We start from the raw sequence: 20715 nt of genomic DNA, 5'->3' as shown, positions 1-20715 counted from the left end.
GGGGCGCCCCAGTGGTGCTTAGGGTGGCGTCGCCTGCCCTGTGCCTTTAAGTCTGCTCCCTTGACTTCCCCACCTCTCAGAAGTGCACTTTAAGGGGTGAGGGCCGGGCTGGCTCTTCTACCTTCTAGGCTGGGGGGATTGGATCAGGCCATTGCTCCCCCCAGTCCTGAGTTCCCCAGACTTAGTGGGGTGGCTGGGTCAGGCCACGCGGGGCCAACTTTCCATTGATTCAGGGGTCTGATGACACAGGCTGACTCATGGTGAGACTGACCGCCCCCCCTGCTCTGCTCCCCGGAGGCCTGCCGGCCCTTTCCTCCCATGACTTGCAGAGCTGTTGCCCCCAGACTTCCTCCTTTCCATGGTGGCATGGTTCCGAGGGGGTGGTCAAGGCCTGAGCTGGCCTCCTATGCCTTATTGCCAGTCTCAGGCCAGACACCTGGACGTCTGGGTGACCTCACTTTAAGCAGCTGTGACAGGGGCAGAGTGTCCTAGAAGCACTGGTCTGGGCGGGGGTGGGTGGGTGGGGGGGTGGGTTAGTGTCCAAAGAACAGGGCTCAACTCCCAGCTTGGCCCCTAATTCACTGTATGACCTCAGGCAGGCCACTTTACCTCTCTGGACTTCAGCTTTCTCTTTGTGAATCGAGGGAGTTAGGGACCGTGTAAAGCCCTCTCTGCCTGTCAGTTGCTGGGACTCCGTGACACAGGGGAGATTTCAAATTCTTTCCATAAATTGGGACACGCAGTACAAGTGGACCAGGGTGCAGACTGAGCTTTTCGCAGACCTTCCAGCGCCGGGAAGCCCCTGGTCTTGGGCTCTGGCTGCTGACTGCTCCCCCTGGTGGTGGAATTTTCTAATGCTGAAACCATTGTCCCGGAGGGTTCCTAGTGTCAGCTGGGCCAATTCCTTGGAGGGACATGATTAATTTATCAATTTTTATCAGTTTTTGTCTGTTTTCTATTTATAAGGCTTATTTATGATGTGTATTTAATGTTAATATTGTGCCAACATATATTTAAAACTTGCCTGGTTTCTAAAGCCCCTGTGTCTCACTGTTACCTTGTGGGAGAGGATTTGGGGGAGGCTGGCCTCTTGAAAGTGTGTGTGGGGGGTCCTGAGGTGGCAAGGCCACAAGTATCTACCACCTGAGGAGTGGGCTGAGGTCCTTGCCCTATCCAGGAAGGAAAGTCTCATGCCCCAGTCTGACTGTGGGGGCGTCTCAAACACAGACAAGGCATTTGTTGTGTCTGAATGGGTTTCCCTCGCGACCCTGGGGTTTGGGAGCACGAGGGGAGGGATGCAGGCTGGAGTGTCTGGGTTGCTGTGGCTCCTGTGGGTGTGTGGCTCGGGTACGTGTGCTGATGTGCATTGCATGAAATGAAGAAGATAATAATAGAACCACCTCAGACATAGCCTGTGAATTGAAACTGCTCCCTGAAGGGCCCCAGCAGGTGTGGATTCCATCTGGCCCCCAGAAAACTGGGCTGTCTCTGTTGCTCAGGGACCCACATCAGGAGGGGGACCTATATGCCAATGGATGATGTGCTGAGGCAGCAGCTCTAAAGGAAGGGCTAAATGAAGCAGATGAACTTGACCTGGATGAGTCCCTGGCTACGCCCACTTCCTGGGATTGGGGGCCAAGGTGGGCACAGGACATAACATTAGAGGTGGAGGAGAGCCCTATGAGGGACTCTCTGCAATATATATGATCCACTTGGCGGGTGAGAGACTGAGGCTCAGAGAATTTGAGTCACCTGGACATGTTCTCAGAGCAAATTTACTGCAGGTGAGCACATTTTAAATTCAGATCAGTTAGATGCCAGAACGGGAGTACCTTCATGTTACTCTTCAGCCTCTGTAAACGGGCTGACAATTTCATGAGTCCCTGAGGGCACAGAGCTCCCAGCTGCGGGGGCAGACAGACAACACACAAGCAAAAGTACTAAAAGGAGCATCTGAGATTGCAGTACAAGCTTGGCAAGGTAGAAAGGGAGAGACTCAGTGTCATGCGGAGAGACATGCGGGGTCTCTAGTCCCGCTCCCCACATAAGAACGCAGGACATGGTGAGGCCAAAAAGGAACACCCACAGAGCCATAGATAGGGGAGTCATACCACTATAGTCTCGCTGGCGGCTGGGTTGGAGACACAGGAAGCAGGAGCCACACTCTCCGCAACCTGCCGTCCGCTTCTCTGCAATCCGCAACCCACACTCCGCCGTGCTAACTGCAATCTGCGCTTGCTCGCTCAGCCACCATCTTCTTGCTAGTCCCGCATTTGCTGCTAGCGTAGTCACAGCAGTTATATTAGTGGCAATGGCTCACTGGTTACAGCTGATGGCCAACTAGCCACAACTGATGGCCATCCAATCACAGTTGATGGCCATTTACTACCTGAGCCAGCACCTTTCCACGTGAGGCCAAGAGCCTGGAAACTGCTCTCTGGGATTCTGCCCCCACACTTAGGCAACATGGGTGGTCAGGATGGCATCTGGAAGAGGTGACACCCACTCTGTAGTCTGAAGGATGCAGGTGAAGACTTGGTGCCTCCAGATGGCACACAGGGGAAAGGCTCCGAGCATTCAAAGATCAGAATTATCAAAAAGGCCCAGAGAGGGGAAGCGTCTTGCTCAAGGTCACAGAGCCAGTTAGCCACAGGGTTGTAGGCTGGGGCTAGAACTCTCAGCCCTTGATTCCCAACCAGCAGTCTTCCTGACCATCTGCCCCAAGAATTCCAGGCTATTTACCAGGTATCTAGTAAGTGCTCTCCACTGCCCCCAACTGGGCTCTCCCTTGCACTCCGGTTCCTGCCACACTGGCCACCTTTGGGTTTCCGAAATCCCAGGGCTCACTCCTCCTACCGCACTTCCACCTATGCGGTTCCCTTTGTCTGGAATGCTGTTCCTTGTCATATTTGTGAGTGCATCCTCAACAATTCTTCTCCAGTGCCCATGGTCTAGGTGCAGCCACTTGGTTATTTGTTCTCTCAAAACTGCCCCATTGGGGGCCCTCACCGGTATGATGTTTGCATAACTGTCCGCCTCCCTCACTAGCCTAGAGCTACTAAGGATGGAGAGCGAATCTGCTTCCCTCTGCTCTGTCCCAGCACACAACCCAGTGCCTGCATCCGGCATGAGCTCAATGAAGAGCAAGGCAGAAGGGGCCCTGGAGGAAGTCAAAGCACTGAGAAGCATGCCAGGCAGTCTGGCCCAGACAGGTGCCATCCAGGTGCTTCCAACAAGAGGGGGCCTCTTTTCTGCCCTTCCCCAGCATGGGGGTGCGGGGCTTTCCTTGGGCTGAGCTGCTGGGAAGCTGTGGGTGTGAGGTGGTAGACACTGAAAGCCAGGCAAGCTCAGATTCTCAGAGCGGAAGGGGAGCTGGTGCTGTGGCGGCTGTGCGGTTGCCCACGGAGGGGCAGAGGTTGATCTGCGGAGGAAGAGCTGGGAAGCCCAGGGTGGCTGCTCCCCACCCCTGGCTGGGCCTCTTGCCATCCCCCTACTCTATGGATAAGCCCCAGGAGAGGCGTCTGGGGCTGCTTTGAGCTGGAGCAGCACCCACCCTGCAGGAAGCAGATCAATAATCTCCAGATTCTGGGGCGAGGGTCTCAGGGGTCCCACCTGTGAGGATTTGTCACCTCCATGCTGTCCCCCAAACTGCCATCTCCAGCCTGATCTTCTCCCAAGTCCAGATCCACAGACTCAGCTGCCAGGAACACCCGTGGGAACCTTAAGGCCAAACTCACCCCCAACCCCACACCTTTCTGCTTCCTATACGCCCCTAATGAAGTTCCAGAACCCCAACCCATCCCCTCGTCTTCCCTCAGCCTCTCCTCTCCCTGCTGATCACGAAGTCCTACTGTTTCTCTGGCTGAGGCCTCCTTCTCTCCCCACCAGCCAGGTTCTGGCTCCCTGGACGTGGTCTAAAACCTCACTATCATGTCTTCTGCTCTCAAACCTCCAATGATTCCCTCCTGTCCTACTGCCATGGCCTTCATTCCAAACTCTTCATCGCAGCATGCCAGGCTCCTGCTCTCAGGTTCAGACAACTCTGCCAGCTCATCTCTGCACGCTCAGCTGGCCCCCAACATATCCGGACATTCTGACCTCCTTAATGCCTGCATTTCCCCCTCCCCACTCCTCCCACGTCCCCCCCACCCCAGGTCAGCTCAAATGCCCCCTCCTTCTTGATTCCTCCATTCAGAGGGGCTTGTGGGGCTTCCCTGGGGCTGCAGAGGGTCATATCTGGAGTCTGTATCTGTAGTCAGAGCGACCCCTCTCTGATCCATCCACCCCACCCACCCCACAGGACCCACTGCTGTGAAATTGGGGTTCCCATGACCATCAGCTATGACGGGCAGCTGGGCAGGGACACTAATCACAGCTTTTATGCTGCAGAATGAGCTGATCCCCCACAAGGCACACTTTCCTCAGCACCTTTTCCTCGAAGTGGCAATACTCTGTGAGCCAGCAAAAAGCATATGCTCCCCCCAAGGGCTCACGTGAAGGGACAAAGTAGCCACGGGCCCTGGGTGAGCTGACACAGGCTAGGAACACAAAGGAGTCTTTGTGCGAACGTGTTGCTGGAATCCACTCGAAGCCAGGTTTTCTTTTTCCTTTTTAAGTGTTCAGGGTGACAGTCACAGCGCCTGGTCAACGCTGCCTGTAACACAGGGATAGGACGTTCTCTAGGACAGGTGGCCCGGAGGGCAGGGAAACTGCAGGAAAAAGGCAGGGATGGGGTCCTGGCACTTATCGTCTATCTATAAAACAAACTCATGTCCTGCAAATGGCAAAGCTGAATCTTCTGCCTTCTGGCCTTTTCACCTTTGCTGTCCACCAGTGCTAATGTGATTCTTCCTTCTTTCTCATGGGATGACAAAGTACTTGAGAGTTAAGCAAAATGAGTTCAAACTCTAGCCCCCCTGCCCATAAGCTGTGTAACCTTCCAGAATGGGCCTCAGCTTTTCCTTCTGTGCAGTGAGCTAACGTGGACCCCTCCCAAGCTGCACCAGATTTCTTGGAGGACAACACACACACAAGTGCTATGTCACCGCTGTCATAGGCTGTTAAGCTGTCACTGAGCAGGTACACGAACAACGTTCTCTTTATTTTCCCTTTTACTTGGTTTTCTTTCTTCATAGTTCTTTGTCCTGGTCCTCCCTCCACCCCCCACCCCCCCACCCCTGCCACGCAAATACGCACACACACACACACACACCAAGCCTGGGACCTGGAATGCCCACAGAACCCCTTTTCCACTCTGAGGGAAGGGTCACAGTCCATGGTCAGAGTGGGGAGGCCCTCTGCAAGGCCAGCCCCACTCCCTGCTTCCTGGGGCGTCCCCAGAGGGCTGGGCTCGGGGAGGGGCGAAGGTCTCCGAGGGAGGGGGTTGGGCAGGTGAGGCCCTGGAGCCTGTGGAGGAGGGCAGACAAGAAAGCCAGGTGGCTCCAGGGTTCTGAGGTGGGTGCCAGGGCAGGGAGTGGTAGCTTGGGAGGGGACTGTGTCCAGGGAGATGTCTACAGCCCTGTGACTCTTCTGGGGACAGGGACAAGGGAGCATGGCCCTGGTGCACACGGCCTGTGGCAGGTCTGAGTCAAAATACCTAAGGCCGACCCTGGCCGGTCATGTGGAGGGCTGCCCAGTCATCGCCTTATGCCGGCCTGGGTCACCCAGAAGGGCTGGGCGCGGCCCAGTCAGCTGTGACTCAGGTCCCAGCAGCCTAGCCACGCAGCACTGGGCAGGGGCACGGGGCATAGAGACGCCCCCTCCCCACCCCTGGCCCCTGCTTCTCCCCTCGGCCACCCTGAAGACCCTGCCCAACTTGTGTCAGGTACGATCTGGCCAGGAATTTGGGGTTCTCTGCCCCTGTTGCCCCCAGCCCTTCAGCTGGGGGGTGGGGTGGAAGTGGGGGGAGCCTCAGCCACACGGCCCTTGACGGGAAGTCAAGTTGGGGGTGGGGTGAGGAGTCGTCTCCAGAGAAGATTCGGCAGGAGAGGGAAGCAGAGGGGGCCCTGGCCCCGAAGACAGCGGTATCCCACTGAAGACCCGGCACATACCCTGCAAGACGTTGGCGGGTCCTGTGCAGGCGCTGACCACGGTAGGCTTTCCTGATGGGGTGGGGCTGAGGGGTAGGCACCAGTCCCCAAATTTATCCTCAGCTGGGCGAACATCATACCTTCTCTTGTGTGTCCGGGGGGAACCTGGTAGCCCACGCAGTTCTCCAGGCCTCAGTCCCCCATCTGTGTAACGGGCATGGTAAGACGTGTCCTGCGCATCTCTCTGAGGATGTTGAGGTCAAGCAGAAAGACCAGATGTGAAAGTGTCAGGTGGACACGTGAGGGATTAAAGATCACCTCAGGGTTAAAAGGCGAGGAGAGAGCACAGATGGGGAGGACAGAATCTTGGCTTTGTGTGATCCCAGAGAAGTCACTCCTCTGGGGGTCTTGATTCCTGGATTCCCAAGGGCCCCTCAAGTTCCCTTTTCCCCAGAGCAGTGGAGGGTTCTGAGCCCCTGGAGGCCTAGATTTCCCATAGGTGGAGATATAGCAGGCAGAGGGTCCCTGTCCCTCCAGGAGGGGCTGCGGTGGGTCATGGGGTGGCCCCTGCCTCCCTCTGCTTTGGGGAGAAGGGTGAGGGTCTTTGCCAGAGTGAAGTCCTTCATGGGATGATATAGAGTATGTGGTCAGTCAAGGTCATGTTCCCTATGCTTTTGACCTTGGGCCAGTGCAGAATTCCACCACTCTGTGCTTTACTTACTGTGTAAGATGTACCTAATTGTGGAAGCACCAGCTCACGGGCCATGGTGGGGAAGAAGGAAAAATACAAGCAAAGTCTACACAGAGCTTGGCACCTGAGGGGTGGCGCACCGTAGTACAAATGGCCCTCCAAGGGACTCACCCCAATCTTATCATTAACTGTTCTCGAGAACTGGGGAGAGGATTCTGAGAGGGTGGGGACACTGTCCTGTGACTGTCCTGGGTGGGGACTAGGTGGTCCTGGGGCCTGAAGTGAGTGAGAAGGGGCAGCGGTGTCCCTCTTCCCTCTCCTTCCAGAGCTCCAGCTGGACCAAGGCAGCGTCCCCCACCCCAAGCCCACTGCTCATGGTCCTGGCGTCCCCTAGTGGCCGGTCTTTAAGGGTTTCCCCCCAGGAAGTGCTGGACTGGGCAGAGAACCCCTCAGCCTGTCTCCTTCCTCCCTGCCTTGGCCAAGAACCTCTGCCCACCCTCCATTCCCAGCCTCAGGCATCCCTGCCCACTTCCTCAATCCCCAAAGCCTGCCCTACGGAGCTCTGGAAGAGGCACTGGCGGAGACGGGCCGGCCTGGGCCTTATGGCGCCTGTTGCCCGATGGGCGGTGGGGGGCGCTGCAGTCCACAGCTTGGAGCCGACCTGAGCTGCTGGGCGTTGTAGCACGCCTGCCGGGCAGTGAGCCTGGACCTGTCCCTCACTCCCGCTGGGCCCAGCTTTGCCGGGTGTCCGTGTAAGGCTTTCTCTATCCCCCACAACCCATCCTACAGTTGATGCTTTGAAGAGCTTTTTCTAACTCCTTCAAGGCTGATGGCCTTCTCTAGGCCTGTTTTACAGATGGGGAAACTGAGACTCTAAGAAGCTTCTTTCTGGAATTCTCACAGCAAATCAGGACTGAAACCCAGGGTTCCTTACTTCCTGTCTGGGAGTCCTCATGAGGCAAGCAGCCCACCGCTGTTTGTTATGGGCAACTAATTTGCTGTGTGGCCTTGGAAAAATGGTACTCCCTCTCTGCGCCCCACCTATGAAGTTTCAACAGCTAAGATAATAATATCAGTAACTCAGGCACATCTTCAGTGCCTGCCAGGGTTTTCCAGAGGGCATTACTAACCTCACAGGTTGACAACATTGCGTCCCACTTTGTAGACATTGGAACTGAGGCCTGAGCGATGAGGTCACCTGTCTGAGGTCCACAGTTCATAAATGGTAGGGCTAGGACTGGACCTGAAGCCTGGCTGATTGCAGAGCCCACCTAGTATCCCCTGCCCTCACCCCCAGCCTCATCTTTCCAACCTTTTTTCTTTACAAGTGGGAACACTGAGGCCAGGATGGTCTCTAAGTTCTCCCAGGCTGATATTATTTCAGGAGGTAGGTGAGATTTGGGGGGAAGTCCAAGGGTAGAGAAATATAGGCTACTGACCTCCCGCTATGAGAGTCCCCTGCTGCCAGACCACTGGCCAGAGTAGACTAGAGGGAGACATGGCCGCTGAGGGGCTGCAGGGATGCCGGTTCTCCAGACAGCCTTGTGATCCTGGGGCAGCTGGTCCCACCCAGAAAGGGAGGAAGCGGAAACGGGGTCCAGGGTGGGGCAGGGTGGAGGAGGCAGCTGGGCAGGAGATCAGAGCAGGATTGTGTCATGGAGTCCTGTGGCTGATAAGCAGCTGAGCGACTGGCCCAGGCAGAAGGAGGGGCTCCCCCAGGGACAAGTCACCCTCAGGACCCCCATGGCTCCCTGCTGCCAGTGAGCCCCGCCAGGCTGCCCAAACCACTTGGCCTCCTGGCTCTTGATTTTGGGAGGCTGGCTCTATTCACACCTTTTGAATGGTTTTAGGCAAACCATTCCACTCTCTGAGCCTCAGTTTCCATGCTTGTAAAACCAGGATTAAAATGCCTCCCTTGAAGATGGGGGTTAGGATTGAAGATAATAGCTCTAATGAGCAATTTGTAATGGTTTGCTTTGGGGGACATGGGTAGGAAACAAGCTCATAAAGGCTTTGGGCGTGCCATCCACGTGTCCCTGAAAGGGCGGGAAGCAGGCTGGAGTGGCCCAAAGGTGCAGAGATGGATATCCTACTCAGGTTGCCTGCAGGATGCAGTGGGTGGCCTGGCCCTCTCCTCCCAGATCCCCTACTGATCCCATCCTTCCCTGACTTCAGGGAGTTCATCTTTCCTTCTCTTCCCGGGGAAGAGGATAGTTCAACCTTCACTGTGCCTCACCCCCTCCATCCTCCCACCCACTGGGATGGGGCCATTCTACTCTTTCCATCTTATCACCTCCCATCCACCATCCTCAGAACATTTCCTTAGTTCCTGTGAGCACTGAGGGACAGTTTGGGGAGAGGGCCCGGCTGCCTCCCTGACGTCATCTCTGGGGTTGAGTGGGGGTGGCCCCAGTGAGCTTGACACCAGGTGGGGCATAGGGGAGGGAGGTGGGCCCCACCTTGGTGCTGGCCAGTTTCAGGCTGAGTGGGTCCGTGGGGCTGCTTCCTGTTCTGTTTATTGCCTCTGAGTTCAGGAAATCATTGAGTGAAACATCCTCCCCTACCTCCCGCCCCGAGATTATTTAATAGGAGCTGAGCTGTGGTCTCTCTCTTTTGGAAAATCCAGTGGGAGAAGGAAGCTGTCAGCTCAGCTCTGACATCAGCTCTGTCCCTGCGCCAAGAGTCAGGGTGGCCAGGGCGGGGGGGGGTCTGGGGTGGGGTGGGGAGGAAACCAGCTGCTGGTGGCCCCTGTGACGTGAGGCTGCCACATGGTTCCCAGGGGCGGGGCTGGAGGGTGAGGAGCAGGAATGGTTGGAGACGCATGTGGGGGCACCATGCGCACACACACACAGGGTCACACCTCCCCACTTGTGCTCAGAGACCCCCGCCATGCACAAACTCACACAAACACAGGGTCAGACACACATTCTTATGGGATTCATGCACGACGTTGCACACACATTCACAGTCACACAGAAGGCTCACAAAGTCAGCCAGAGGTATGCATGCTCCAGCTCGCTCCCAGCCACAGGTGAACAGATCAGCACAGACACTCGTGTGCAGACTCACAGGGCCAGACCCAGCCCTGTGACAGAACACTACCATGCAGACACACGAAGGCCCTCACTATACACGCAGACACATACGAATGCCCATTCAGGCCCAGACGGACAGACAGACCCATGGGAAACCTGGTGGGTGCTCCTAGACACAAGCTACCCTGGAGGAAGGACGGCGGCCACTTCTTCTTCCCAATGCCCGCTGTGAGATTGAAGGGCTCCTGTGTGTGGCAGAGTGAGGAAAGGCCTGTGTACCCTGGGCCCCACCCGGGATGGGGAGGGCAGGGAGGAGATCCCAGGAGTCTGAGGCTGTGGAAAGGAGTGGATAGTGAGAGGCTGGCCCCTGGCACAGGGTGTTGCCAGGTCTCCGCTCCCCACCATGAACACCTGCCTGCCCCACCCCACCTGCAGTACCTTCTGCCCACTCCTGAGCTGCCAGGGATGGAGGCTGAGGTGGAAGTCAGGAGCCCCATGCTGCCAACGGCTGAGTGGCCTGAGGCAAGTCACTCCTCAGCCCCTCCGGGCCTGGCTTTCATCATCGATACTAGCGGCTTACAAAGGTTTTTGACCACGAGCCACGGTTAGAAACACATTGCACCTTGTAACCAAAGGATGGTGCATGTGGTGACACATACAGACAATGGAAAGAAAAACTTTCGTGGGGCAGTGCTTGCCCTCGCTCCGGGCGATGCTGGGTGATTTTGCTATTCCATTTCCTTTCTGAAAGTGCTGGCGGCAACCATGTAAATTGAATCCATGACCCACTAAGAGGTAGAGACCCACAGTATGAAAATATCTCTGTCTATATCTGCCTGCAATGGTCTTGGGCTATTTCGAGATTCAGGAAGAGACTGGAGGGGGTCAAAGTGCTTGCAGAGGCAAAAATGCCACATTCACTAAGTGCTGATGAGTGAATGGGGAGAACAACCCATTCTACAGATGGAGACGCTGAAGGCAGAGCACGAGCAGCATGGCCCTTGGAGCCAGGCCTCTGGCCATACCAGTGACTGGGGCTCTCCAGGCTGCTGCTTCCCTTGCAATTTCTATCAGAATTACTAAAAAATGCAGTCACTCTGATTCACCTCCAGGGGGTTGATTCCTGACGCAGAACCAGTGGGGAAATGTCAGGGTGATGTTTGGGGCAGTTGGCGGGACGCCAGGATGGCTTCTGGGACTTCCTTGGCCCCAGGGGGGTGTAACTGGTCCCTGCCAGAGATTTGATGGGGTGAGAGTGAGAAGGGGCAGACAATAGGCCCAGAACCTGGGCCTGAAGAGCCCCAAAAACAGCTGGACTCTCCAGGGCCCTGAGGTGGGAAATATTGCTTATCTCCCTGCTGAGACTGTAAGGGGCTGCCGGTTCCCCCAGAACCCACACCACACTGTGTACTGAGAGGACCCAGGAGCCCTCCCTGGCCTGTCTCAGACTACAGGTGGTGCACTGACCCCTGAGCCCAGGCCTGACCCAAGGCCCTTCTGTGGCAACCCTGAGCACTGGTTAGAATGGATGCTATGTTTAGGCACTATATTTGCATTTCCCACTTAATGTCCTCATGACAGCCTCATGGAGCTGGCACTATAGCAATCCCCACTTTCAGAAGGGAAATCGAAGCTCAGAGAGAGGAAGTCGGTTGCTCCAGGTCACACTGTTGGTAAATGGTGTGGGCAGAATTTGAACCCAGGTTTGCCTGGCTCTAAGCCACGGGCCCCATCGCCAGCTTAGCCCCAGACCTCCCAAAGTTGACTTGCAAAGCTGAGCCAGGGGCCACAGGAAAATCCATAAGAGTGCGTGGATGGTTCTGTGGTGCTACAAGGTGGAGGCGAGGGGCCACAGGTGTCGTTACACCCTCATTTCGCAAATGCTGAATGATGAGGTGCTTTTGCCTTTTTGGACAGGGCACCCAACTGCCAGGGCTGTGCCAAGAATTCCTGAGCTTCTCCTGTCTCCTCTGGCTGCCCCTCACCAGCCCCAGTCCTGGCCCCCAACTTTCTCCCCTGGGGCCATCTGACTTCCCTGTGCTCATTTCCCAGGTGAGAACATCAAGGTAGGGGATGGGCTTGAGCTGATGACTGAGAGCAGCTGCTGGTTGGGTTTTCAGAGAACTGAGAGCTTAGCTGGGCACAGGGGAGGGGGATGGTGAAGGAAGGAGGGGGATAGGCTGGGCAGTGGGGCTTGCCCAGAGTGTTCAGTTTCTGGGTCACTGGTCTTGGGGAATTCCCCAATGCCCAGAGAGCTGCTTACCTGGTGACTAACTGCTGTTGGCTGCCCACACAGGATGCCTGGCTGTCAGGGTCCCTCCCTGTCACCTTTCTGTCAGTGGCCACTGCCACTCTCCCCTCTCCCCTGAGTGCCCCGGGGTGCAGGAAAGAGACAGACAGACAGGCAGGGGGCTAGCCACCGCCCCCACACCCCCTGGGGCTCCACAGGGGGTGGCTGGTGATTCAAGCCCCTCTGAGCTGAGCTATGTCTCCTTCCTTCTCAGATGGGGCCTGGGTGGGGGGTGAATCAGCTCCTGGGGGCGGTGAGGTCAGGTCAGCCACTGTCCTCAGCTCAGGCCTGGGGTGGGGGTGGTCAGGGGCCAAGATGGAACATGGGAAGAGTAAGTGCACTACCATGCCAGCCCTCATACAACCTGTCTGATTTTCTGGGGCACCCCTAAAGCTGGAGGCTATAAGGGTGTCTTGCCTCCATTATCCATCAGAAGAGGGTAGACAGGTCTTTCTCCTGCCCAGCTTCCCCCACTCAGCCCTGGAATGTACCCAAGTTTCCTCATCTTTTAAATGGGGAAAGAACCCCTATTTTATGGGGAGGTGGTGAAGACCAATGCTGATGTGTAGAGGGCTTGCTGGGTGCTCAGAACTGTGCTGAGTCCTGAGCCTTCACAGCAAACCTGTGGTGTAAGTACCATAATTCCCATTTTACAGATGAAGAAACTGAGACCAGGAGGTGATCACTTCCCCAAAGTCACCCAGCTCAAAACTGGCAGAGCCAAACCTCCAACCCAGCTCTGAGGCCGAAGTCCACATTTCAAACTACCAGACTCCACACCTTCTCTCCACGACAAATTTGGCCCAGACAGCTTTTGGACATTGTAAAATGCTTTTTAAAAATACTTAGCATCTGCTCTGGTGTAACGCTGAGCCAGGTGCTGTCAAGAGTACAAATGAGTATCAGATCCTATCCAGGTCCTCAAAGACTGGGGAATAAGACCCGTCTCTATTTGAAAGGACAGTGGGCAGCACTAGGCTAACTGTCCATCTGAGCCGCGGGAGGCAGCCTGGAAGCGGCCAAAGTGCCCCTCGCTACTCTCGTAGCGTGAGGTACTGCTGGCATCACTGTGGCCTGCGAGCCAGAGACTTTGTTCTATTGTTAACCCTCTGTGCAGTCCCGGGCAAGTGCTTTACCCCTCTGAGCCTCAGTTTCCCCTCCTGAAAAGTAAAACATCTGCACACTCTAGGAGAGGTTTGTGGATGAGAATCAGCAGAAAAGGAGAGACTGGGTGGTGGCATGTGCTAAAGTGTGCAAGAGAAAGAGCCCGAAGGGGCCATGGGAAGGCCCCAGGCCAGCTCATGGGCTCACTTCCTGGAGAGGGGAGATGAGCAAGTGCATGGCACGACAACCTAAAGACAGCATCCTGGAGCCCTGGCCTGGCAACCCCCTGCTCAGCCGGGGTGGGGACATGTGGGCCTCCATTGTCCCCCTCACCCTGAGGCCAGTCAAATCCCCAACAGGCCTAGTGTGCAGGAGCAGGACAGGCTGCAGATGAAGTCACAGCTGGAAGGGGCCGGGTTGGGGCTGCCACTCCAGGGTGGGGCCTGGGGTCATGACCCTGGGAGCAGGGAGCCAAGAAGGGAGGATGCCTTCTGTGAGGAAGCTGGAGAAAACACACACACAGCAGCGTAGGGAGGGAGGGAAGAAAACAAACTCCAGGAGACCAAAGCTGGCCTGGAGCTCGGCCTGGGCGGCTGATTCCTGGGGACCAACGCCACGTTGCAGGCAGCTCACGGCCTGACGGCTCCGAGACCCTGCCCGGCCTTCCCCCCAGAGGCCCAGTGCAGGTGGTGCCTGGACATGGACAGGAGAGGGAGGCTGGGCCTGGGGTGCCGAGGGGCCCACAGCACTTGGGGAGCACGGGCCAAGTCAGGTACCGTGAGAGGGTAAACTGAGGCACGGGAGGGGGCCAGCCAGGGTGGGGGTTAAGTATCTCCTAGACTCTGCCCCCATTTCCTGTTTCCTGTGGGGTGGGGCTGATATTATGTGGCAATTGGGGGTGATTATAGGGCTGATGTGGGATTCAGGGAGCCAGAGGGCAGTGCAAGGCCCTGCAAGTCCATTCGGAAGGATACAGGGGAGAGACTGGGCCAGGAGATTGTCGGGACAGGGTGGTGGGCGACCCCAGGAGAACTGGAGCAAGCACCTAGTGAGAGACTTGGGCAGGGGGCAAGGGGGATCCCTAGATGGGGCCACAGGGGGGCCCTAGTCAAATGGATTTGGGGTCCATGTCGGAAGAGCCAGGCTGAGTCTGGTGACAGGGGTCCAGGAGATGGGGGTGGGGCTGGAGGAGGATCCAGAGGTCATGTGCTCTGGCCCTTGTGCAGGAGAGGCTGGAGTGGGGAGGACTGTGAGAAGAAGGAGGTGAGCTGGGATGTCCTGGGCGTGGGGTTGCCTGAGCCAGGCTGGGATGGGTGGGTCTCCTGGGGGTGTACACCAACCTCAGAGCAGGTGTAATGGAGGGGCAAGTGCCAAGCGGGGCCTTCTATGGCCCCTCAAGGAAGAGACAAGTTGTGGGTGTCGGGGAAGAGGAAGGAGAGCCAGCCTGGGCTTTACCAGCCTCCTCCCTGCTGCCAGGTGGGATGGGCAGTTTTATCACCACATATCCCAGGCCCCCAGAGCATGCGGGAAGTGAGCCTGGATGGGGCAGGGTGTGTGTGGCAGGGAGGGGGGACAGCAATAGTTACTAAGGCCCATCCATCCTGGCACAATGAGGGAGGAATGCCTGGCTGTGCAGATCTGCGATGTGGCAAGAGGCACGAGCTGGGGGCATGCGTGGATGATTGGGTAGAGGGTTGGCAGGGGGTATTAAGGGCTAGGGAAAAGCTCCCTGAGTCTCCCTGGCCTTAGAAAACCAACTCTCCTGGCTTGTGTTCTGGTCAGGGTCAGGCCAGAGGGTTGGCGTGGGGTCCTGAGGGGAATGGGACATCTCTTGGGGTAGTGGGTGCCCCTGGCAACTTGTAGGACAGTGTGGCCCTGGATATCTGTTCTCTGGTCAGCACTCTCCCACCCCATTTTAAAAATGCTTTTTACAGGGGAGGAGTCTCTGCTCATTTTGTCCTAGTCCCCATCATTCCTTCCTGACCCCTTCTCACTTGTTTATGAATCTACCAGACACCAGAATTTGTGACCCTGCCTTAGCGTCTCTAGAAGCACCTTTTGGGGGCCCCCATCATTCTCTGAGGCTCCCAAGGGGCTTCCAAGGCAGGACTGGAAGGGGCAGGCTATTTCTGTTCTCCCCAGCCATGCCTCTGCATCCTGAGGAGGAAACCTGGCTGATTGGCTAAGCCCCTCAAGGTTTCTGCCTTAGGTGGAGCAGAATGGAAATGCTAGGCTACCTTCCCCTGAAGGGGGAGGTGGGGTTGCAAAGAGTTTAGGTAAACCCCGGACACATGACATCTTCCCAGAAGCTCCTCCCCAGGCTGTCCCCAGATAACCCAGTCACGACAACCCCCTACTCCCAGCCTCACAGGTACTTCTGATGGCAGTCAGGAGGCCTGACCCTGGGCAACCATTCCCTGTGGAGACCCACTTTGCCCAGTGGCAATGGGCAGGTTGGAGAAGGCTACCTATGAGGTGGCTTCCAGCACCCACGTTCAGTTCCGCTTTATTACTGTCTAAAGTCCACACCGGGCCCCAGCCCCTCTTCCTGGAGCCTCCTTCTCAGCCAAGCCCCAGCCTGCCTCCTGCCCACTGTCCCCCAAAGCCCCCAATCAGGGGGCCACAGGTGCCAGCCTCCATCTGCTTGGCTAGTCTCAAGCCACCTCCCCAAACCCAGGTGAGTCAGGGCTGTCTGGGGCACCCACTGCCAGGGGACCCTGATGACTCGGCCTGGGGTCCCTCCTCCCCCTCCTCATACTTCAGGGCAAGCCACTCAGGAAAACCACAGGGTGTTTTGTCGAAGAGTTCATTATAATTTTATCAATCAAATTCTTAGAAGAGGGAAAAAGTCTGCTCTCCCCACCCTCCCCCCTCACTGCCCCCCCTTCACTCTCACTTTCTTCCATTCATAATTTCCTATGATGCACCTCAAACAACTTCCTGGACGGGGATCCCTGCTAAATATAGCTGTTTCTCTCTCTGTCTTACAACACAGGCTCCAGTATATAAATCAGGCAAATTCCCCATTTGAGCATGAACCTCTGAAAACTGCCGGCATCTAAAGTCTCCTCCAAGGCCCTCTGGAGTCCAGCGCATAATGAAGGTCTTGGCAGCAGGTAAATCCACCCGACCGGCGCTGGCTTCCGCGCCCCGCTGCGAGTGCAGCGGCAACTTGGGGCACTTGGCGATCGCGAAAGGGACACCCACCCGCCGCAGATACACGGACACTTGGGGCGCCCGCGCAGCCGGCCCCGCCGCTGGAGGCGCTGGGTGGCGGCCGGGGACGAGCGCAGGCACATGGTCCCAACCCCGCGCACCCAGCCGGTCCGCCCCAGGGCCAGCAGGTTGGCCGGCAAGGGAGGGGGAGCCACAGCCTTCCTCCACCTTCTGCTCCCTCCTCTTCCTCCGCGATCCTGCCACTCTCCCGGGCTGCTCTTCCAGCTCCGCTTTCTCCTGGATTCACCCTCCCACTTTCTTTCTTTCTGTCTTTTCGCTTTCTCTTTTCCAACCGCGTCCCGGGCTGCTCCCTGGGAGGGGCGCCGGCCGCCCGAGCAGCTCGCAAACTCCGGCTGGGACGGGAGCAGGTGCCGACTCCATCTGCTAGTGTGTGAAAGCTGTGGTCTGTGCTAGGTGAGCTGGGGTTGGGGGTTAGGGGTCCCCCCCAGCAATCCCCGGGACTCAGCACTTCCTGGGGATGCTGGGAGGAGCAGGGGACCCCGCAGAAATGAACTTGAGGCTCCCACTGTCCCAGCAGGGAAGATCCTGGTGTAGGAAGCTCCCGCACCCCTCCCCCAGCCTTACCGGTTCCCCAGACTTACTGGTCTGCTGACCCCAGCCCCTGCTGCTTAGCCACCCGGAGAGGCCCCTCTTGAGGGTACCTAAGAGTAAAGAGGCGAAGCAGATTTCCTGGGGGAGGGGTGATCCCGGACAGGCACCAACAGCTCCCAGCTCTCCTGTCACCTTTCACTTTCCTTCCTCCCCCGCCCACCTGGCTGCCTGCGACCTTTTCCCTTTTCTCTTTTCTGGTTGCACCATTTCCTCTCCCTCCCCAAGGCTCTGGGGGCCTGTGGGACCCCTGGATTTTCCTTGTCCTAACCCAGGGCCTGGGGCAAGAACTAGTGGACAAAAGGGGGAGGGCATGGAGATGAGGAGCTGTGCAGAACTGGGGGACAGAAAGTTTTGAATGATAATTTGGGGATGGATAGGGGAACAGAATCACGGAATTGGGGTGACGTTGTGGGTCCTAGTAGAAGAGTGGCCACATGTGGAGGATGTAGAAGAGATGGGGGAGGGGCAGAATTAGGGGACAAATGGCCCAGGGATCCAGAATCATGTGACAGGTTTGGGAGGGAGGAAATGGTCAGCAGAGGATACCCCTCTCTGTCCACCTATGCTCCCCATGGGAGACTGATCTGAGAGATTTGGGCTGCAATGGGCCGGTGAGCGTGAAGCAATGCTCAGGAATCTGACCTATCCTGGGAGGTGGGAAGAAAGGCTTCAGGGGCCTTTCTTTTCCCCGAGACCCTGAGTCTGGGCACTGTGCCTTCCAGTCAGAGGGCGAGGAGGCCTCAGGGGCTTTGCTTTCCTGAGGAAAAGGGCTGGATGGTTGGTGTCACTCTGGACCCAACTTCCAACTGGTGGGAATAGTTCATTTCTCGTTCCTTCTCTCAGGAGAAAGCAGGGAGCGATAAGAAGGTGGAGAGAAGCAGAGATAAAGATTCAGAGATCTGGAGGAGATAGAGAAGCAGATGTAGTGAAGTGGTGAAAACTAAGAAGAGCCAGACGAGGGGAAGATAGAGCTCGAGGCTGAGAGGGGACATTGGTGTCTGTCCCAGGACAGATGATGAGCACCCTCGGCCAGGAGTCCCCTTGCCTGCCTCCCACCTCCCTGCTAATGGCTTCTTCTTGCCTATTCCCAGGAGTCGTGCCCCTGCTGCTGGTTCTGCACTGGAAACACGGGGCGGGGAGCCCCCTTCCCATCACCCCTGTCAACGCCACATGTGTCACGCGCCACCCATGTCACAGCAACCTCATGAACCAGATCAAGAACCAACTGGTGCAGCTCAACAGCAGTGCCAACGCCCTCTTCATTCTCTATGTAAGTCACCCCCCAGGTACTGAGGAAGGAGAGAAAGTGGAGGTGGGATGGCTGCACTGACTTGGGCTGGCAGGGCTGGTGAGGGAAGGGACGCTTTTGGAACTAGACGGAAAGAAAGGGAAAAGGGCTCAGTTCAACCACACCAGACTCCCACAGCTTCCGCAGTACCCCCGGCCCAGGCTTGGAGCCTGGAAGCCACTTTCCCAGGGTGCCCAGTTAGGTAGGGCAGAGTTGGAGGGAGATGGGAATCCTCCACATGGAGCAAGAGGCCATGAGAGACAAAGGAGAAAGAGGTGGTAAGGTGGACGGGAAGGTGCAGCGGGGAGAGACAGTGGCTGTGGGTGTCTGTGGGTGCAGAGCCTCCAAGGGTGAGTGCAGTAGGTAAAAGGGCAAGTGTGGGGTGTACCTGCTCCGGCTAAGACATGGCGTTTTCCTTTCTGTCCTTTTATGGTCTTCATGAGAACGACGATGATGGTACAGCTTTTGTGGGATAGGTCTTGATTCTTTCTGAAGTGCATTCACACTCATGAGTACTTCTGGCTCTCACGACAATCCTGAGATGCCTACAGGGCAAGGAGTTGGGTCCCTATGCCATAGGTGGGAAACTGAGACCTGAGAGCTTGCCCAGAGGGTGGTGACAGGGCTGGAACACCCATCCGCGACTCCCACGTCACCTTCCCTTTGTCCCTCTGCTCCTCAGTACACGGCCCAGGGGGAGCCATTCCCCAACAACTTGGACAAGCTGTGCAGCCCCAACGTGACAGACTTCCCGCCTTTCCACGCCAATGGCACGGAGAAGGCCCGGCTGGTGGAGCTGTACGGCATCATTGCATACCTTGGCGCCTCCCTGGGCAACATCACCCGGGACCAGAAGATCCTCAATCCCAACGCCCTCAGCCTCCACAGCAAGCTCAACGCCACCGCGGACATCATGCGAGGCCTTCTCAGCAACGTGCTGTGCCGCCTGTGCAGCAAGTACCACGTGGGCCATGTGGAGGTGGCCTATGGCCCTGACACCTCTGGCAAGGACGTCTTCCAGAAGAAGAAGCTGGGCTGTCAGCTCCTAGGAAAGTATAAGCAAGTCATTGCTGTGCTGGCCCAGGCCTTCTAGATGGGAGGTCTTGAAACGTGCAGTGATCCGAGATCTCAGACTTGGGTGGCTCTCAAACTGTGGCGGGGCCCAAAGCACCGACAAACCCACATGCGGGCTGCTGGCAGACCCTGAGGGGTTCCTGGCCAGTCCACTCTCGTCCAGGGTGGACTGCGATGAAACCGAGCAGAGTTCAAACTCCCATAGGCAGGGCCTATATACAGCGCCAACTAGAGGAAGGCACCCCTTCTCCTTCTCCTGGGAGACTGCAGCCAGGCACTGGGGTGTCAGGCTGGCGAGGGGAGTGGGAGCTGGACTTCTGCCCCCACTTGTCCCCTCAGCTGGGCTTTGTGAGCAAACTGAACAAGTTGTCTGGGGCGACCCTGACCACAAGGCAAGACCGCAAGGGTTGGGGGAATTACCCGGCCCCCAGCCGATTGATGCTCATCTGTGCCTTTGCTGCCCCTTAGGCAGACTTCAGAAAGTTTGGTTGGGACTTGGGCAGGCCAGAGGGGCTGGGATCCCAAAGGACTCCTTGGTCCCTGTAAGTGTAGTGAGTAGAAGTTAGAGAAGGGAGCTCTGGTTTGAGATGCTGTCTTCTCTGGAGCGTGATTGGAGATCTCAGGCTTACAGACTGTTAGGCAGAAGGTTCCAGAAGGAGGTCACTGGTGTTCAGGCTCCTGGGGAAGCAGAGAAGCCACCTTCACGCCTGGGAAGGAAGACACCGGAAGGGAGTCCCTGAAAACCTGGGCTCTCCTTCGCCTTCCCTGCAGCTTTTCCTGCAGTCCAAGGTGGCCAGGGGTGGTGGCTGGACCTGGAAAAGGATTATGTGGAGGTGGGCAGGTGGCAAAGTCAGGTGAGGAGGTTCTGAGGGAACCCAGAGTCTTCCTTCTGGGCGAGGGTCTGTAAGGGAGGGGATGGACCAGGTAGTTCAGAGTGGCAGCTCACATCTGAGGCCCAAGGAGGCCCTGTGAGGTCACACAAAGGTACTTGAGGGGACAGAGGCCATCTCTGGTCCCCAGAGCAAGGGGACAGCAGAACTTGAGGTCAGGGTCTCAGGGAAGCCTGAGATCCAAGAGTGCTGTGTGTCTGACCCAGCACAATCGTCTATTTATTATGATGCCCTATTTATATTAACTTATTGGTGCTTTAAATGGCAAAGTTAATTCCTTGTTCCCTACCCAACAGAAATAATATGATGGCTACTTCTATAGGAGTCAGAGCCAGGCCTTAGCAGAGCTTGGTCTGGAAGTCAAAGATGTTACAAGTAGGATAAACCCAGAGAAGGGCCAGAATCAGAGAGATCTGGTTAGCCTGAGGGGAAGGCGGTGCGGGGGACACAGCTCTATCCTTCCACCCCAACTGTGACTTGCTTGGG

The 20715-nt window shown here is 56.8% G+C and overlaps 1 protein-coding gene across 1 annotated transcript; it reads left to right on the top strand.

Annotated features, from left to right (window-relative positions):
- Positions 1–17992: 17992 nt before the first annotated feature.
- Positions 17993–19358, top strand: LIF (LIF interleukin 6 family cytokine; the record flags this gene model as incomplete). Its single annotated transcript, XM_081037683.1, has 2 exons — positions 17993–18247; positions 18948–19358. The coding sequence occupies 2 exons, from the start codon at positions 17993–17995 to the stop codon at positions 19356–19358; spliced, it is 666 nt and encodes a 221-aa protein (XP_080893809.1).
- Positions 19359–20715: the final 1357 nt, after the last annotated feature.

Source organism: Rhinolophus hipposideros (genome assembly GCF_964194185.1).
Source record: "Rhinolophus hipposideros genome assembly, chromosome: 24".
Taxonomy (NCBI): domain Eukaryota; kingdom Metazoa; phylum Chordata; class Mammalia; order Chiroptera; family Rhinolophidae; genus Rhinolophus; species Rhinolophus hipposideros.
This window is presented reverse-complemented; position numbering and strand designations above follow the sequence as displayed.